This window comes from Grus americana, chromosome 28 (assembly GCF_028858705.1).
Source record: "Grus americana isolate bGruAme1 chromosome 28, bGruAme1.mat, whole genome shotgun sequence".
NCBI lineage: Eukaryota > Metazoa > Chordata > Aves > Gruiformes > Gruidae > Grus > Grus americana.
The window spans coordinates 4795902-4815467 of record NC_072879.1 but is presented as its reverse complement, the minus strand read 5'-3'; the positions used below and the strand labels follow the sequence as shown (position 1 = coordinate 4815467).

The 19566-nt window shown below is 52.0% G+C and overlaps 2 protein-coding genes across 3 annotated transcripts; one reads left to right on the top strand and one right to left on the bottom strand.

Moving 5' to 3' along the window:
- The first annotated feature begins 31 nt into the window (after positions 1-31).
- Positions 32-6129, top strand: DAPK3 (death associated protein kinase 3). Its single transcript, XM_054805189.1, has 9 exons — positions 32-114; positions 1015-1155; positions 2755-3115; positions 3281-3410; positions 3590-3638; positions 3790-3816; positions 3917-4069; positions 4699-4744; positions 4947-6129. Exons 2-9 carry the CDS (start codon positions 1094-1096, stop codon positions 5487-5489), a joined length of 1371 nt encoding a protein of 456 aa, XP_054661164.1. The 5' UTR covers positions 32-114; positions 1015-1093; the 3' UTR covers positions 5490-6129.
- Positions 6130-9994: 3865 nt separating this feature from the next.
- Positions 9995-17468, bottom strand: NMRK2 (nicotinamide riboside kinase 2). 2 transcript variants are annotated; one of them, XM_054805358.1, is made up of 8 exons: positions 17306-17468; positions 15781-15871; positions 14480-14528; positions 14112-14283; positions 12409-12480; positions 11790-11896; positions 11421-11506; positions 9995-10762 (listed from the first exon to the last, which is right to left on the bottom strand). In XM_054805358.1, exons 1-7 carry the CDS (start codon positions 17329-17331, stop codon positions 11421-11423), a joined length of 603 nt encoding a protein of 200 aa, XP_054661333.1. In that variant the 5' UTR covers positions 17332-17468; the 3' UTR covers positions 9995-10762. The 2 variants fall into 2 exon arrangements, with proteins under 2 accessions (XP_054661333.1, XP_054661332.1); XM_054805357.1 differs by lacking the exon at positions 9995-10762 and adding an exon at positions 10938-11316.
- Positions 17469-19566: the final 2098 nt, after the last annotated feature.

Here is a 19566-nt window from a genome sequence, read left to right as displayed (position 1 = left end):
CCTTTGGCTCCGCCCACCCTCCGCGCGCAAGGCGCGCGGAGGGTGGGCGGAGCCAAAGGTGGGCGGAGCCTGTAACAGTGTTGGAATGCGACGACGCGGGCGGCGGCGGCTCAGGTAGGGCGGGGGGGGGAAGAATGTGGGGGGGGGGCCGTGGGGCGGGAAAGGGGGCTGGGGGTTATGGGGTGAGGGGAATTTGGGGGGCTGTGAGGGCGGGAAAGGGGCGACGGCTTGAATTTGGTGGATGAAGGGGTGGGTGGGGCTGTGAGGGATGAAAGGGGGGTGCTGTGAGGCAGGGAGGGGGCTGTGGGGCCTGTGAGGCAGGGAGGGGGCTGTGAGGCATCGGGATGGGGGGGGGGGGAGTGTGTTTGGGGCCTGTGGGGAAGGATGGGGGCTGTGAGGGGTCGGGATGGGGGGGGTGTGGGTTTGGAGGCTGTAGGGCGGAGGGGGGCAGTGGGAGATGGGGGGGTTGAGGCCTGTGGGGCGGGAATGGGCTGTGGGGGAGCGGGGGTGCGTGGAATTGGGGTTATGGGGCAGGAAGGGGCTGTGGCAGATCGGGGGGGTGGGGCCTATGGAGCAGGAAGGGGCTGTGGGGGCTAGAGTGCTGCTGGCTGGGGGCAGTGGGGTGCCGCTGGCTGGGTTTGGGGGTCCCTCCACCACAGCTGGGTGTCACTGGCTGCGGTGACAAGAGATTGGGGCCAGGGTGGCCATGGACCCCATGCAGCCACCGCCCCCATTCCCTCCTTTCTCCCCCCAGGGCATCCCCTCAGGGCCGGGGTGGGCAGGGGTTTCCCACCGGCCTTGGGGCGTGATGAGGCTGGGGGACATCCCCGGGACTAATCTGCGGCTTGGCCCCAGCCGCCCCACGGCGCAGCATGGCATAGGGCTGCGCTGCTTCGAGGCTCCCGGCCCTCTGTCCCCCTGTGCTGGGTCCTGGCCCCGAGCTGCCACAGCAGGTCTGTTGCTGGTGTCGGTGCGTGGCTCCCGGGACATAAACCCCCTTTTCTGGTGCCGCAGGTGCTGATCCCCAGCTACTCCCCAGCATCCTCCGCACACAGGGTTGGGGCGGCTTCAGCTCCGCGGGGGCCCCGCAGCCATGTCCACCTTCCGGCAAGAGAGCGTGGAGGACTTCTATGAGATGGGGGAAGAGCTGGGCAGGTGAGTGACATCTTGCCACGCTCAGAGGGGGCTTCTGTGGCTGCAACCCCTGCCCAAGCACCGGGCCAGGAGCTTTGCCTAGCTGCTGCAGCCTTTGTGGTGTCCCCATGCCGGTGGCATCCCCTGTGCCGCCTCCGTGCTACCTGCAGGGAGTGGGTCTAGGGGCCGGGGACTGTGCTGAGAGCCAGGCACCTCTAGCAGCTGCCCATTAAAAATAAAGGCATTAGTTAATGTTAAACTGGCTCCTATATCTGGGCAAGCATAGCAGCTCCCTGCAGAGCTCCTGTCCTGTCTGGGTTTGGCCAGGGCTGCTGGGCCTGTGCTGGCGGCTTCCGGCCCTTCTCTGTCGCTGCTGCCTGGCTCTGCGCCTGCGGGACAGATTTGGGGGTGAATCACTGCATGCAAATGGGATTTAATCATCCGAGATGCAAAGGCGGTGGCGGGGGAGGGTGGGCTGGGTTTGGATCCTCCACCACTGCCTCGGCCACACCAGCACCGCTGGGACTCAGGGTCTGCCGCAGCCGTGGCTGCCTGGGCACGGGGCTTCTTGGGCACTGGGAAATAATTGTGCAGCGGAAACATTTTGAGTAGCTGTAGCTTTTTTTTTAAACGGGGGGCGGGGCTGCACTGTAGCCACCGTCCAGTGTGAGCTCTCGGGATGGATGCGGTGCCTGGGGGTTGGATCCCATCTGAGCAAGGCTGGTCCCTGAACTGGGGGGGAGGGGGCTGTGGGTGGCCCCAGCCACGATCCAGGGACGTGTAAAGGAGTGTTGGGTCTGGGAGCGTGCAGAGGCTGTGACGGGGACCACACGTCACCGCGTGCTGGTGGGGATGGCCAATGGCCGGGGCAGTGGGGAGGGGAGGGAGCAGCCTGGGGGCGTGGGACGGATCCCATCCTCAGGGAAAGGTGTTGAGGGGCCCTTGTGCATCCCAGCGCCCCAGCTGCAGGAGGCTCAGCCAGGGCTGGGAGGGACAAGGGTCGGGATCCTGCTGTAGCAGTGATGCTGGTGTTGGTAGGACCTGACTCCTTGAAGTGCCTGTCGATGCCCAGAGCCCTGCCTCCCCCCAGCCCCTGACCACAGGGTGCTTTGAACTGTCGGTTACTTTTATTTCGGACATTTTCCCCCACCCACCTTCCCCATCGGAGCTTTATGGTCCCCTGGGACCGCCAGGCTCCGAGGTTCACTTCTGGGAGCAGCCTGGGGGGCTCCTGGCTGGAAATGGGCCGATGGGCATCTCCCACCCCGGGTGATCACAGCAGCACCCCAACAGCCCGGGGAGGGTCAGCAGCTGCCGCACCCCTGGAAGGAATTCCCTTCTTCTGTCCGGGCCGCACTGGAGTTTACACGCCTGCTTTGGTGGTGCCAGGGTGTGTAAATCCCAGGAGCGTGCTGGAAGCAGGCAGGCAATGTTGGCTATGTGCTGGGAGGACCTTGATTCCTGACAGACCCCGGGGAAACCGTGCATCCTCTTGTGCGGTGCAGCATTCCTGCATGCAGCATCCCCCATCCTCGTGCCGGTGCTGACCCCACTGCCAAGCACACACTGGCACGTGCGATGCAGGAGATCCTCTCCTCACCTCCTCCCTGCATCCCGCAGTGGCCAGTTTGCCATTGTACGAAAATGCCGGGAGAGGAAAACGGGTCTGGAATACGCGGCCAAATTCATCAAGAAGCGTCGACTGTCGTCCAGCCGTCGGGGCGTGAGCCGGGAGGAGATCGAGAGGGAGGTGGACATCCTGCGGGAGATCCAGCACCCCAACATCATCACGCTGCATGACATCTTCGAGAACAAGACGGATGTGGTGCTGATCCTGGAGCTGGTCTCGGGCGGCGAGCTCTTTGATTTCCTGGCTGAGAAGGAGTCCCTGACGGAGGAGGAGGCCACCCAGTTCCTCAAGCAGATCCTGGACGGGGTGCACTACCTGCACTCCAAGCGCATCGCCCACTTTGACTTGAAGGTGAGGTCTGGGAGGTGCAAACGCCTCGTGCTCGGCAGTGGGGCTGGCTCTGGGATCTCTCCCTACTTGAGGTGTGTGTCCTCTCCTCCAGGGGAGGAGCCAGGGCAGCACAAGACTCCCGTGGGTGCGTGTGTGGGGTAAACAACGGCTCCTCTCCCCCTGCAGCCAGAGAACATCATGCTGCTGGACAAGAATGTGCCAAACCCTCGCATCAAACTCATCGACTTTGGGATCGCCCACAAGATTGAAGCTGGGAATGAATTCAAGAATATATTTGGGACCCCGGAGTTTGTAGGTGAGACCCGGCTGGCGGTGCTCTTTGGGGCTCCTCTGGGCTCTGAAAGCTTTGGCTTAATCCCGGAGAGATGTCCAAAGCCCTGGTGTGGCCGGCTGGGCAGTTTCTGGGATATGTCCATGGGGACGGGCTTCTTTCCCTCAGAATAAGCCTGTTTTCTTCTCTCTTTCCTTCTAAAGCTCCGGAAATTGTGAACTACGAACCCCTGGGGCTGGAGGCCGACATGTGGTGAGTGAGTCCCCTCCCGAGCACCTGCCGGCACCAGCCCCGGTGGCACCAGCCGCTTGTGCCGGCGTATCTCCCTTTTTGCTGAAAGCGCAGGGAGAGGGGACCAACGGCACTCTGCGGGGCTTCAGCCTCATCTTCCTCTCTCTTCCAGGAGCATCGGGGTCATCACTTACATCCTGTGAGTATAAGGGGTGTCTGGGGGAGACGGGCGCTGCAGGGTGAGTCCCCCGCCTTGGGCTGTCGCCTTTTTGGGGTGTCACAACCTGCTCTTGCCGCAGGCTGAGCGGAGCCTCCCCCTTCCTGGGGGAAACGAAGCAAGAGACCCTGACCAACATATCTGCCGTCAACTACGACTTCGACGAGGAGTATTTCAGCAACACCAGTGAGCTGGCCAAGGACTTCATCCGCCGCCTGCTTGTCAAAGACCCCAAGTGAGAGCTGGGGAGCAGAGCTAGGGATTACGCTGGGAAAGGGGACAGTCCCTTCTGCCCTGACCCTCTGTGTACAGGCAGCTCCCACATCTCCTGCCCACACGAGGGTTTACGCTCTGAGCCTGCCTGCTGCCAGCCCAGAGGCCTTTGCCCATCCCTGTTGTGCTGGTTGTTTATAAATCCCCTTTATCCTTGCTGCTTGTAGGATTTGGTGTTGCAAAACATCTTAAAACCAAAGTCTCTCCTGCCGTGTCAGGCATGGGGTGAATTCTAGGATCACCCTGAGAGTGTAGCAACTTGGCTGAAAAGTAGAGAACAGAGTTTGGAAGGGATCAAGGGCTGACCTGAGCACCCAGGACCCTGGGCTGAGGTGGGAGGAGTGGTGCTGCGTGATCAGACGTCAGTTGGGAGGTTCCTGCAGGCTCTTCCATGGGTATTTCCTCGTGGGAGGCTGGCTGAGGGCATGGGAGCTGGATGCAGCCCCTGTCTGGGGTGGCCCCTGAGTACAGTGAGTTTGGGCTTGTCCGTGCTCCAAAGGCGATGGGATCCGAGCTGCTTCTCCAGGACTTTAACAGGGAAAGGGGCAGCAAAGCCTCTGTCCCTCGGTCGCAGCCTTGCTGTTGTTGCAGGAAGCGGATGACCATCGCTCAAAGCCTGGAACACCCTTGGATTAAGGTGAGAAGTTAAAGAATTGGCACTCTATGGGTGTCAAACATCCAAGAGGTCGGGGGTGGGTGTTGACACACCGGCAGCTCTCCACTGCTCTTCCAGCCCCCCGTTGGGGCTGGTTTGGTGCTGCCGGGGGACCGTGGGTGGGTGCCGTCCGGCTCCCGCTGCCCTGGCTGTGCCCCACGCCTGCGGCTGTCCCTCTCCACAGGTGATCAAGAGGAGGAATGTCCGCAATGAAGACAACTGCAAGAAACCTGAGCGCCGCCGGCTGAAGACCACGCGCCTGAAGGAGTACACCATCAAGTCCCACTCCAGCATGCCGCCAAACAACACGTACATCAACTTTGAGCGCTTCTCCAAGGTCATGGAGGAGGTGGCTGCAGCCGAGGAGAGCCTCCGAGAGCTGGAGAGGAACAAGAAGTCCTTCCAGGAGGACATCGAGGCCCTGCTGTCCATCTATGAAGAGAAAGAGTCGTGGTACAAGGAGGAGAACGAGAGCATCAGCCAGGACCTCCGCCAGATCCGGCAGGAGCTGCAGAAGACGGAGGCCCTGAAGAAGCAGGCGCAGGAGGAGACCAGGAATGTGGTGCAGGCGACCAACGGCCTCAAGAGGCGTTACCGAAAGCTGGAGAACCACTATGAAGCGTTGGCCAAGCAGGTGGCCTCGGAGATGAAGTTCGTCCAGGAGCTGGTGTGGTCCATTGAGCGGGAGAAGCTGCAGAGCAGCGAGGGAGACGGCAGCATCCGCTAGCTCAGCCGGTGCTGGGGTCGGCTGCCCTCGGGCTGAGGTTGGGTCGTCCTTCCCGGATCCCCCCCTGCTGACCCGCAGTGGCAGGCATCACCGAAGGGACCTTGGTGGCTCTGCCCCTTGCTCGCCCCAGGAGCTGGACCACCGACAGCCTTTGGTAAATGTCCCCAGGCTCTGCTGGGCTCGCGGTGGCGTCCCGGGGGCTTGTGCCTCCCTGGAGACCCCTGCCTCAGGGAGCTCGAGTTCTGCTCGCTTGGGTTTTGGCTTCCCGCGTGTGGCTCTTGTTTGGCTTGCCATCTGCGTGCTCCCTGCGGTCCCGGCTGCTCCTCCCCTCGCTGCCGCAGGGCTGGGGGGCCAGTTCTCCCCTCCCCGTCCCACCTGGGGTCTGGGTCTCGGAGGTGCCACAGCGCCCTGCCTGGGGGGGATGTTGGTGGGGAGACCCCTCCTCTAAACCCTTGCAGCAGCTCAGTGTCTGCCACGCGTGAGCCATGACCGAGGACTGATTCCTGCGCGGCCCAACACGTGACCCCAGCTGTTCCCCGTTCCCCCCGGGGCATCGCACCCCGCCTTGTCCGCCCGCCCCAGCCCTCGGTCCCACTGGGCACTCCCCCTTTTAACAAAATAAAGGTTTCCCTACACCGGGGCGGCCGCCTTGGCTCCTGCCATGGGAGGATGGGTGGTGGGAAGGGGGCAAGGACACACTGTGGGGTGACAGCTCCTCTGCTGTGCCCCCAAATGGTGTTTGTGCTCCCATCCCAGAGGGATTTCCTTCATTTGGGAGGAGAAAGGCTTTTTCTTTTCCTTATCAGCCCCAACGCTGGCAGGTGAGCTCCCCGCGGGCTTGGAGGGAGCTCTGGGGATGGCGCTGGGTGACCCCTCGGCCCCTCTTGCCTCAGACCCCGGGGGAGGTTTGGGGGGCTCAGGGAGGGTTGGGAGATGGTCCTGGGAAGTGGAGAAGGTCTGTGGGATTTGGGGAGGTCCCTGGGGCTCGGGAAAGGCCCTTGGGTGCAGGGAGGGCCCCAGGGTTTGGGGAAGGTCTGTGGGGTTCCTACTGTTTTTCCCAGGGATTCCACTTTTGCAGGGAACCAGCTAGATGGGAACAGAGAGGACAAGGAATTGGCCCCAATGTTATTGGGGCCAGGAAGAGTTGCTGGGCTCTGGCATCACCGGCCAGCGTGGCAGAGCAGCTGGTGGCCAGGGCTGGTGGCCAGCATGGGCTGGACCCCCTCCCCTCGCCCCTGGCCTTCCGGGAACAAGGGCACAAGGTTCTCAAATCGCCGCTTTCCGCAGAGCATGCGCGAGAGCCCGGGGCTAGGTTTCCGCCGGGAGTGCCGAGGGGTTTTCATCTGCCCACGGCCCTGTGGCGATGGAGCCAAGATCCAGCTGAATTTGATCTGGGGGAATCACCGGCCAAATCCCAGCGGATGGCAGGCGGCCCTCTGGCTCGCCAGCACCCACGGCAGGGCGGGCAGTGGCCTGTTTTCCTCTGGCCAAGGGGATTTGCTCAATTCAGGCTTTATTTGTCACTCCAGTGTCCCCCCTGCCAGCTCCCTGCAGGGCTGGGGTGGTGGTGAGGTGGGCACAAGCCCGTGTGGAGGGGACATGCCCCGTGCCCCTGTCGGGCAGCCCCATGTGCCGGTTGCTGCCCGCTGACGTCCCGCAGGGTGTAGGTTTCATCCCAGCCCTCGGGGCATGCGGGCCCAGGGATAATTTTAGTCTGCCCCGTTTTTCCAGGCCAAAGTGCTCGGCATCGAAGGGTGATGGCGTGACCGTCTGGCTGGTGGCATCGTCCCAGGGCAGAGCAGGATCCGTGCTGTGGCCCCAGCGTGCTGGAGGGGGGATCTTGCCATGGGGGGCTGCCAGAGCCTGGCCGGGGGGGCTTGGGGCCGTTGTCCTCCTCCTGGACGCTGCATCTTGGGGGGCTGAGGTTTGCGGGGGAGGCTTTGAGGTGCAGATTCAGCTGAGTCCTGGGGCATTTGATCTGCTCTCACAGAGCCGATTTGTCACCAGAGCCAGCGTGTGAAAGGATGTACGGGAATCCTATAGCAACAGTTGTTCCCAAGCTGTGCAAAGTTCGCATAGTGCTAAGGCTTCCCAGATGCTCCTCGTGCCATGGGTTTCTGTTTCGTCTCCTGGAAGTCACTGGCCATTCACCCTGGCCGACACGGCCGTCTCCTCCTCAGCCACCCGGCAAGTACGCTGCTCCAGAGGCGGTGGTAGCAGGACATCTCATCCTGGTGGATAACACCAAAATATTTCTTGAAAAGCAGAATTTGGGGTGGTTTTCGTTGCTGCCGTGCTCAGGGTGACTTGCTTTAGAGGGTTTTAAGTTGCAGAGTACTGGCATGAGTTCAGCAGGCCGCATGCTGTGCCACCCACAGCTGCAAAGAAGGGGGAAAATACCTACTGCTCCTCATGGAGGAGGATTTACTGCAGAGAAAGTGTCCAGGAGGTAAATGCTACAGGAACTCAGCTAATGCTAAATGCCGTAGGAGCTAGAGCGGTGCTCAGAAACCAGGGGGTGTGCTGGTCCCCAGGAGGTTTTGGTGATGGGATGTACTGGGATGATCTCGCCTTGGTTCCCCTCTAACAGCTAACGCTGCTCTAGGGCGTTTTATGTTCTCTGTGGCCAGAGAATATCGAAACGCCTTTTTTACGCTTCGGTTTTTGCTTCCTAGAGGCTGACTTGAAGCGAGCGCCATGTCTTTTCCCTTAAATGTCTTTATAAAAGCAAAATGGTTTTGTCTGGTTTATCAGGTGAGGGTTAAACCTATCTTGTTAACTCGGGGGAAACCCTGATGGAAATTCTCCTGTGTCAGATCCTGCTGGGGAGCTGAGGCTGCTTTTTTTTTTTTTCCCCCCCTGCCAGTAAGCAGAGCTGCAGTTAATCTGCGGGAAACGCTCCATCTAACGATGTCAAATGGACTTACAAGGTATCAGTGACAAGTTGCAGCACACTGTCCCTGGCCCAGGCGTTCCTCAGCTTTGCCATTGATGAGCACCCGGCCGTGTAACGGTGTAATTATAGTTTTGTGGGTCTCTCCAGGCACGCGCGGGTTGCTCACAAGGAAATATGCCTTTTTATAGCTTGTGGAAGCGTGGGTGATGTCATCAATATTCGCGTCTCATTTCTGGCTGTGGCATCCCAGTTCCGGCCAGACAATTGGAAAATACGGGTGCGACACGAGGGGAAGGTGGTGGATCAGGCGTCCTTCTGGCTGCTTCGCCAGGCTGTTTGAAACACCCCTCGAAACAGGCAGGGTGGTTTTGGGGTGACTTCTCACTAATCTATGGCAGCTGCTTTTCCGGAGCAATGTTTCTAATTGAGGCATGCCCGAAAATCTTCTGAAGTGAGCTGTGCTGACACCACAGCCAAGTTATTTTAGTGCCCAAAAGATCACCACACTCATCCCACGTGAGAGGTTTTGTACTTTTAACGTGGTGAACCTTTTATGCGTGGTGCGCCGCATGTGCTTTAGTACATCAGTTTAATGACACTTCCTATCTTTAGCTGGTGTATTTCGATAGCGGGTTGACAGATCTCAACACGCTCACCTATCTCACCACAGTATTTAAGCTCAATTAGTTACCAGGCATGGAGTGGTGTGGAGAGTTTATTATTAACTTGGAGTTAGCCACGAGCCAAGGACAGTGCTGTGACCAGGTCTTCTTTGTGTGTGCAGAGCTGCAGTGCTGCGCCCCACCGTTTGAGAAGGGTGTGAAGGTCCTCGGGTGGGTGCGGAGGGACGAAGGGCTGGCAGGCATGTCCTCCGAGGGACGGCTGAGCGCTCGGGGTCCTCTCGCTTGGAGAGGAGGAGGCTGAGGGGCAACCTCACGGCTGTCTGCAGCTTTCCGAGGAGGGGACGTAGAGAGGGAGGTCTGAGCTCTTCTCCCTGGGATCCAGGGACAGGATGCCTGGGAATGGTCCCAGCGCTGAGTCAAGGGAGATTCAGACTGGACACGAGGGACCATTTCTTTGCCGAGAGGGCGGTCAGACCCTGGGACAGGCTTCCTGGAGAGGCGGTCGATGCCCCAAGCCTGTTGGTGCGCAAGAGGTGTTCGGACAATGCCCTTAACAACAGGCTTTAACTTCTGGTCAGGCAGTTGGACCAGATGGTCGTTGTAGGTCCCTTCTAACTGAAATTGTGGACGGGGTAAAGGGGAGATGACATTTTTCATGGCACCCACCACTGCGCTACTCGCGCTTCCCTCGGTTCTGGTTCTCCCTGAACGCCTGGTGAGGAACAGGAGCTGTGCTATTCATATAGGAGGAAATTTGGGCAGAATGTTCTCAAAGAAAGTACATAAGTAGGAAGATAAAGGGCTACCACTCATTTTTGCATCAGGAACAACACCCTCATTCCTTTCTCAAGCATGTTATGATTTATTTCAATATTACGATTATGTTTGCCTAATTACTTCTTTGGTGCTATCTCACTTGGAGCGGGGGCTTTTTTTCTCTCACTGAAATATTGAGAAAAAGCCTATCAACAGAAAAAGCAGTAAAACTATTTCCACTGATACTTTATTTATGGTTTTACTAGAAAGGGAGGGTGTGGATGCGTAAGAAATCCGTGGACTTCAAACCAACCTCCCAGAAGCATTTGAAAAACCAGAACCTCTTGTACATACGTTGTACAGAGTTGTTGTAATGTGCTGTTGGGCACTTTCAAGCAGGATTTTACCAAAAGTACATAACCTAGTTGGGTGTGAGCTCCTCCACAGGGGTGTAAAGGACATAGATTCCTTAGGACACCTTCACAGTGAGTTAACGAAAAAAATCTATTGGTAAATAGACTGCACGTGTACAAAGTGAACATTTAAATGCTGTTTGTTTCAAACCAAAATGAGGATGGCACTTGCAGGGCTAGTTCCGGAAAAGTTCCCTCAGGTAGCAGTTTTAATACAAGGCTGCTACTCGTGTTTCCTGAGAAGTCCCATTGATTTGCCTTCTGGAGTATAAGTTCAGAAATACTGCCATTTCCACCTCTTGAGGTTCAGGTAGCTGGAGGCTTTAGGACCAAATGACATTCTTATTTGGGTTGCAAAAGGCAGAAATAGCAACTTCTGTCCATACTTCTAATCTTGGGAGCACTTGCCTATAGTATCTTTACATGCTAATTTGTTTTGAGCGTGAAGCGAGAAAGGCCGAGAAGCCGAGGCTGACACAAAACTGGTTCCGTACCAGCACTTTAAAGACATCTGAAGCGCTGTTCACCTCCGAGAATCTCTCTTGTTGTGACGTCTGAACTAGGTTTCCAGGCCAGTGTCATCACCTAAACCAAAGCAGCAACACACAAAAGGAGGTTTGTGGCTGCACTGGTATGAAATTTCAGATGCTGTAGGAAAAAGCAGGGGCTGGTGGTCTGTTTTGGGGAGTTTTGCACCTATTTCTACTACAGTAAAGGTGACTGATGTATTAAAACAGGACTTCAACAAAAAAAAAAAAGAGAGTTTAAGTTGATTTTTACTGAATTTAAGAGATGACATTACAAACAAGCCATTACATAAAGACTTAATATCTGCAGAAGCGCAGAAGCACAGAAGCAGAAGTCAGTTGTTTTCCCAACGCAGCTCTACTTGTTCCATTATAAAAATGCATTTTCAACTTATGTTTAAGCCAGTGGAATATAAAATAAGAAAATTAAAAAAAAAAAAAATCCTGTCCCTCACGGAGTTGTGAATAAGTTATCTTCATTTTTTCAATTATATACAAAAGATACTTTCCGAAGGACAGTATAAGAAGAGTTTACACAAATAAACCCTCATTCCGACTTCTAAGTACTATTTACATCATTCTGTACATGGGTCTTTCAGGTGTTCCGAGACCCTGAAAAGCAAGAAGGGAAAGTGTGACTATCTGAGCTTAAGAGCGGTTGTTTCCAGCAGCCCATCCCTCGTGTTTCACCCCCTCGGAAGCAGGGATGTATTTACCTATAAGCAATTTAAAATCTTGTTGTGGATATCTTCAAGCACTTGATTGTAAAGTTCATCTCTAGACTTCAGGCCATCTAAATAAACTGAAAGAAAAAAAGATGGAGTCAGGCCAGAGGTTTTTGATCAGAATAAAATTTATGTAGATGAGTTTTAAAATATTTCACACTGTTGACCCAAAGGACAACTGGAAAAACAGAACCATCCTGAAAAAGCTACGGCCCACAAAATCTCTTATCCCATTATAAAGAATAGGTTTTTCTTCCCCCCCGATAATATGAATCAAAGGGAAGAAGTTATTAATTAAATTACCACCTTACTTAAAATCCAAAGTACAATGCCAAAGGATTTGTATTCAGGGACACTTACCAACATCAACGCCACTGTCCTCCATTTCTTTCCTGTGCTTTAAGTACATGGGCCAGACGTGTCCATCAAAGAGACCCGGTGGGTCGGGAACAGTGTAGTTACGAGTACTGCAAATACCAAAACGGAAGAGAACGTGAGGACTGCCGGGCTGCCTCTTGCACCCCCCCGAAGCCTGAAGGTAATCTGACAGCTGCTCAGTTGCATTTATGTAAAAGGTGAATGTCACAGCCCAACTTCTCATCGATATTTGTCCGTGTTTTGCAACAAGTTTATTTAAGCACCCAGAGTAAATACAGAAGCTGGAGGTGGCCGATGAAGGCAGAGCAAGCAGGCTCTGAGGGTTTACTGATGCTCACGGGGGAAGCGTGCAATGACTTTATTCTTTTTGCACCCATAATCTCCACAACCACCCCCCACAAATGGGACAGCTAGAGCTAAGGTTTCGGAAAACACCACGTGAAGGTCTCTTTCTCCAACTAAATTAAGATTTTGAACTGTAATTCCAATTTGTGACACCAATATCTCCCATTAAGAGAACAGAAAGGCAGCCTGAAGGCTCACCTCTCGTGGAGTCTTTATTGGAAGGAAGGATTAGTCTTATGTGAAAGGATCTTCTTACCTTCTCCTCCTTTTGCATTCATCGTATGGCACTGCCAGGTAGTAGCGTATGTCAAAGAGGTCTATCAGTGGTCTAGGGTAGGGTAGAAAGAGAGAACGTGTCTATGTCTATTTTTTTTCTGACAGAGAAAAGTGTTAAATCACCCCTGAAAGCCATACAAATCTTTCTGCCTCCCTCCTATTTGTGTCTATTGTAGACAACAGAAGTGTAAGTGTTTTCATTAAGACACAAGCTAAGGTTTGTTAGTAGCTATAATCCTGGAGGATGCTGTTTTCCAAAGGGCAGAATGCAATGCCAGGTACTTTTCCCACCCAGATACCCACTACTGTTTGCTGTGGAGGATCAGGCACTGGGCTGGGAAGGTGTGAACCCCAACTCTTTCTAGATCGTTTCCGATTCTGCTTGCAGTAGACCAAAGCTGTGATTCATCAATCTGATGTGAACTGACTTATCAAACCGCCCAGCCTGGTGTGCTGAAGCAAGCTGTCAAAATGTGCATGGGCAGACAGATTTGGTACAAGGCAATTCATCAGCTTGTGTTCTTTTCCAGAAATCAGGGAGTTGCTCTACTGTGGCGTACTGCGTTGTGCTTCTACTAGGCTGAAGAAAGTAAACCCAGAAAAATCCTTAAAGCAAATCTAGTTTGAGCCTGGGGGGACTGACAGAGTTCTAAAAGCCTGCTGAGTGTTGCATAAATGCTTAATATAGTATGAACTGAGCAAGCTCCATGTCTGGGGATGAAATATTCCCTCTGGACGAAGGAAAGGCTCCTGTTCACAAGACTGAGCGCTTCAGAGGTATTTGTAACCTTCAGGAGAGATATGGAGAGTTACCTCCCTGGGGACAGGCCAAGAACACCCGGCAGTTTGCCAGTTCCAGTTGGCTGTTCTCAGTATGGGTTGTCCGAGATTGCCATTTTACATTTTCCATTCAGTTTGGAAAGCCAGAACGGTGCTGCTTGTCTTATGGTACAGCTTAAACAACTCTGGTTTTGCTAAGTGTCATGTACAGCTTGTTCTCTTGAAAGAGTTTTGTAAACAAAACTGCAGTTTGGAGCCAAGAATCTTTTGCTCATCATGTTTCTAGCATACAATTTCCTGAAGTTTATATATTTAGCTATTGAAAGTTTTCTGTCTCTTCGCTGCTGGTCTCCTTATCTTCCTGCCAAGCATTTCTTCCCCATATAACAAAAGCAAAAGGAGTTGATCTTTGCTCCAATGTACAGTTAATTACTATGCTCAATTTAGTCAGTGTTAAACAAGCATGTGTACCACATGAGATAACTATTCTTAAATTCCAGGAGAGATTCCAAGTAGTGAATGCAGAACAGATTATGTTCTTGTTCTCATCAACAACCTTTTCAGGTCAAGGTTTAGGCACCGTGGAGGAAGGCCAGACGGAAGCCTGAGCCTTCACTGCGCGCTCAGTATTTACAAGTTCTGGGCTAAAGTTCTCCACGCCCTAGAGTTCAAGGGTGTGCCCTAAATGAGAACTTCCTACATTACCTTGAGAAAGTCACCTTGCGCACCTCACTTTTCCCAGCATTTACTGCTAAATGTTACATTTTACGTGAGAAAAATTCTTACACATGATACTTCAGAGCAAGGCAGGAAGGGTGTATTAGTACAAAGGAGGTTTTAGCCCTGGCACCAGAGCGCTAGTGTTCTTCCCTGGCAAACCGTTAATAGTTCCCCAAACCTTACTTGTAATTATAAAGCAGGAAGCCTTCAATGACCAAAATATGGATATCTTTGGAGGCTGGCTCTTTAGAGCCAGGCGTAACATTCACCCCGTGGGAACGGGCAAACTTCACTGGGTTCTCAATCCACGCACGCACAGTGCTCACCATTGCCTCCATATCCAAGGAGTCCAACACTAGTTAGGAGAAAGGGGGTGGGTAGGAAAAAGGTATATAATCAAATACCATGAACCACATCGGTTTGAAAGTATAATATAGAATGAACTTGTAAAATTGAAATTACATAAATTTACTATTAAATCTTTAATAATTAAAAAGAAATACTTAGGAAAGATATACATTACTGCATCCTATAGCGAACACTGCTCTTACCATCCCATTGTTTAAAGCCGTCTTCCCCGACTTCTATTTGATCTTGTGGCTGAAATATAGTGAGCAATAAAACATTGCTGCAAACTCAGCGTGATCAGTTACCTAAGATCCGATCACAACCTGGACACTACTGCAATACACAACAAAGCAAGTGTTCACTTAAAACAATTACAGACCTTATTTGGACTACAATAAAATTTAAGTTCCCATCTTTCACCAACCCCAAGAACTTTGAAAAGTTTTCTTGGCTCAGTCAAGCCACTACAGACGAAGATACATGTTCAGTAGTAGCTATTTTAACTCCTAATGGCTCTAATAAAAATGCAGGTTAGCATAGCACGACCTTTGGTCACTTAATAACAGCTTTATTTGCTCTAGCATTTGCAAGCTAAACACACTAGTGAGAAGTTAGATATCTTTATGGAAAATTCCTCCTCTACTTTAAGGACTCATATCTGACCAAATTTGTGCATGAGGCTTCTGGCAAAGAAGCGCTTCCAAATGAGTCTTTCGTACGGCACGTGCGGGACAGACCGACCCCACAGCTGCCAATGCTGGAGCACCTCGTGTGTCAGGGGACGCCATACAACGTCCTGCCAGCACGTTGCCACATCTCTTGGACTTCGGTGTATGGCGAGGTCCAGCTATGTTGTAATTCCTGTGAAATGGCTGCAGCCCACAGGGTTTAGTAATGTGGTTCTGACGTGACCACTTCCCCTGCTGTGGGGACCCAAGTCAGCACAAGTCGTCTGTATTCATCTTTAGTAATCTTTTAATTGGGTTTCTGATACAGAGCTGCCAAAGCTCCCCAATACAACTGTCTTTCTGTACTTAAAGCAGTGTAGGGGTGCTTAAATCCTGGAGTATTATTTAGAAGCAACATTCTTATTTAAATAAAATAAGGAGGAAAACCCAACACAGAGAAAATTATCTGTGCAGAATACAGTAAATAACCTCTAACTTCAATCAGTAGTTTGACCCAAAGTTAGACCTGTTGTTAAAACTAAAGCAAGCTTTTGCTGCAACTGCTCTGTGCTCAGCTGTGCCAAGCTCTGCTTCTGTGGAAGCTGGCAGGTACCAATATTTGTAAAGGTCAGTATCTCCTTACCTGTCCAAAGTTACTTAAAAAATTACATATACATATTTAAAAAAAAAATCAGAAAATATTACTGCTAAGCTGTCAAAACTTACTCGGAAAGCATGCACAAGTATATAAAACTTACAGGGGGGACCTACTACAACTATCACTACACACGCAAGCAGCGTTTGATATTTTAGTCAAAGGGAGGAGCTCAGCTTACCTTGAAGAAGTCATCCTGATGGACCACACAGCAGTTGGGGAGCACCTTGATGATCCTGTTGGTCAAGGTGGTTTTGCCCCCGTTGGTGACACTGCACAGAGAGGCGAGACGGAGGCGGGAGAACCGCGTTAGAGCCGCTGGGACCCCCCCCCGGCCCTCAGCGGGACCCTCTGAGGAGAGACCAACCCCCGCGGCGCCCCGCGCTCCGCCCGTTTGAATTTCCCGCCTCGCCGCCGTCTCGGCGCGCGCTGGCCGCCCATTGGTTGTGACCGCCCCTCGCCCCGCCCCTTCCCCGCCGGCAACTGGCTGTATCCGGCGCGCGCGCGCGCGCGCGCGGGGGCTCTGCGCCGTTCCTAACGGCTGCGCCGCTTCCCGCGCGCTCAACGGCCGTGCTGAGGGAGCGCGGGTCCGCGCCGCCATCTCCGCTCCCCTCAGAGCGGCTCCCCGGCGGGTCTCCCCCCCTCCCTTGCTCTCCGCGAACCTGCTCGAGCTGGGGGAAGCCCGGCTGGCGCCTCCTTGAGATGGAGGAGGCTGCGCGGGTCCGGCCGCTGAGCTGCCCTCCCTCTGGGTGCCCTCTCAGCCCCCGCGGAGGCTCCGGTGAGCGCTGGCGCCTTTCCCCGCTGGGGCCCGGCTGAGCTGCCTCTGCGGAGGGACCCGGCAGCTTCCGAGGTAGACTTAAAACGCGCCTTTGCTGGCATTTATTGCCCTAAAACGCCCTTGCTCGTTAGGGGGCTGGTGCTCATTAGCTTAAGAAGCCACCCCGTGAAAGTCAGGCTTGTAAAAAGTGCTTTTTAAAAAATGCCTTAAATGGATTATGAAAGAGGGCAGCTCAGAGAACGATTCAGGCTTCCTTGTACCTGCAAAGCCCGCTTAAATATAAAAGGCCTGAATAATCTTCCTCTGCAAAAGAAAGCGCTGCCAAATCTGAATGCGTTTATTTCTAATTTTTTATTCAAGGGCTATAAAAATCATGCTGTCTTTAACCCACGTTGTAAGCAAATCCAGCTCTTGCCCGGTGTTGGTTTTGCAAGAACTTGTGCAGTCGGCGGGGATGTGCCGAGCTGTCGCCCTGTCCTCAGCAGGCACACAGGCTTGCTTCTAAATCCTGCTTTGCTGGAGGAAATAGGTACACCTTCCACCTTATTTGAAGCAGGATTTTTTCCTCTTCCTTTCAGGGAAGATTTTAAAAGTCTAACCCAATGTTGAAAACATCCTCTTTCATAGTTGAGGCACACCACTCCCTTCATCTGACTTATAAAATGACTTGAAATACTTTTTTCTACTTCAGCATACCTCCTGTTAACACTATAAAAGTTTGGTGTGTGCCATCCTGCAGAGCTCTCTGCATTAAGTAAAAGCAGCATGAATTAAGACCCAGCAAGTTGCATCTTTTCTCAAATCCTGTAATATTATTTTATAGTCAGATATAAAATCTCAAAGTCTTCAATCCTCTATACATAGAACAATTAAATGGGAAAAAAAAGCAGTGTGTATATCTAAATATGCAATAATAACCGGAACTCACCCTCCGATGCCTATGATGTATTTCATCTTTGTCGACTTGCCTCCTTAGCAGGAATGCAGTGAGACGAAAAATTTAGAAATGCTGAAACTACTTTCAGCAGAACAAACTTCCCCTCACTCAGCTCTGCCTTGCCTTAACTATTTCATTGAAGGAAAAGGCGGGTTTTGCCTCTAATTTATAGGGTCCCACGGCAGTGCCCTTCCCTCCCCGCCATCTCCCCGCCCCGCCTGCTGATGGAAAAGCCCTGTGACTATCATGAGCCAAAGATGTCATATTTTTGAGCCGGGATTAGCCAATCCTCACCTCGGCGGCCGGGGTCATGCGCGCTGCTGCTGCACCTGTTTCTGCACCCCTCGTGGACCCCCGCTCCCCCGGCTTTGCTATAAATAGCTTTTTGGCAAGCTCTTCCTTTGCCTAAATTAGTAATGGGGTAGGTGGAAATGTCACCCCTTTTTACATTTCCTTTGGGAGTCCTGGGGAAGGCACAGAGTTGCGTGAGGATATAATTAAATGTCTTTTTTTTTTTTTTTTCCTTGAAGGCACACAAGCTCTTTACCTTCCTCTTCTTTTCCCCAATTCTTGTTTGATTATCTGAAATGCATCCAGGAATGTCCTGAGAAGGAATTTTTTTGTTTCTCCAAACTTCTGATAAGGAAGGCAAGGGAACTAAATTTATTTATTTAATTTTTTACTCCTTTTAGTGAAGCTGTTCAGAGAATGGAATATGCAGAGGCTGATGAGTGAATCCATTTGGACCATTATCTTTTGAACCTTTAGGAGGAACTTTTTGAACAGCTTATCCCTCATAAATAGACACAAAGTCAGAAAATGATACTAGCTTTCCAGCTCCAGTTTACTTATGTAAAGTAATGCTTTTTAAGGTAAGTTAACTCTAGCTGGACTGCTTCCTCAAGTAAACACCTCTGACCATGAGTACGCGTTGGGGAACCTGTGCTTTAATTTCAATTGTTTCAGATGCTCCTAAAATCAGGGCTGTCTCGAGAGATGTTAGGTGAAGGTAGAGTTAGCAACAGTTCTGAATGTTTTTTTCAGATGTACACAATGTGAAGTATATAGTACGCATTTTTAAATAGTATCTTGTCTAATAGAACTTAAATCATCAAACCATTGTGTGCCTTTGTTCTTCCTTTTTATGAAATCAGTCTGTGGAAACATAAAAAGGCATACTTAAAGGTTCTTTGTCCTACAGTGATTTGTAAAGTAATCATAAACAACCTTAGTGACACAGATATCTACGTGTGTGGTGTCTTGTTCATGTTCCTTACAGCTTTGGAGTCTGCAGAGTGATTCTTACCTTAGGATCTCGGACTGATAGATGTATGTGCAGCATACAGTGAGTGCTGGTGCAGGGCTTGGCCCCTGGCTGAAGGAGAATACAGAAGCTGCTGTTGCTGAAAGGAGTAGACAGGCGTTGTTTCTATTCTAGTTTTTTTGTATTGCCTCCATCATTTGCTCACTGGCTACAAAATATTACTGTCCCTTGAGCTTTTCAGCTGTTACAGTGAAAATATATCCACATAGCCAGAATTTAACGACTGAGAATCTGAGGAAACCGTTTTTGAAGGAGTATTCCTCAAAATCACTCCGGAGGGCAGGGTGGGGTGCAGCTCCAGCATCACGGGCAGTTGCTACTCCAGGGAATCGGGCTGCACCTCAGGGCTCACAGCTGCCACATGGGCAGGGGTACGTTTGTGGAGCTCTCCCATATACAGAGGTTTGGGGGCTCTCTCGGCAGGATGTTCCATAATTAACATGACGTCTATAGGAGCCTGTAGAACATTTTTGTTCTGGCAGTTAACGGCATCTCTTTTGGCCCACGTGGTATCCTATGGCTTAATCATCTCACCCCTTCTTAATATCCCCGGTATTTTGTGGATACCTTTTCCTCAAATTGGGTAATTGTTTGACATCTCTAAGTTTTATTCAGAACAACTGTTCCCAAGCTGTATTTAACTTGAAATTTTCTGCTTGTCTTTCAGGCCTGAAGAAGGATTTTGTGGCCTACAACCTTGTTTGTCTCACCCCAGTTATGTCTGTGATGTTACTTTTCCCTACAAAGCTGTTTTATGCTCATCAGCTATAAGGTCAAGGCCCAGTGCTTTGATAAAGTGAGCTGATCATGACTAAATATGGGCTGCAAATTAGAAGATTATTAACCGTCAGAGGTGTAAGATTCTGGAAGCTTTGCAGTAAAGACAGTGGAGGCAAGAAAATTGGTTTTAAGATAGAACCTTGTAAAT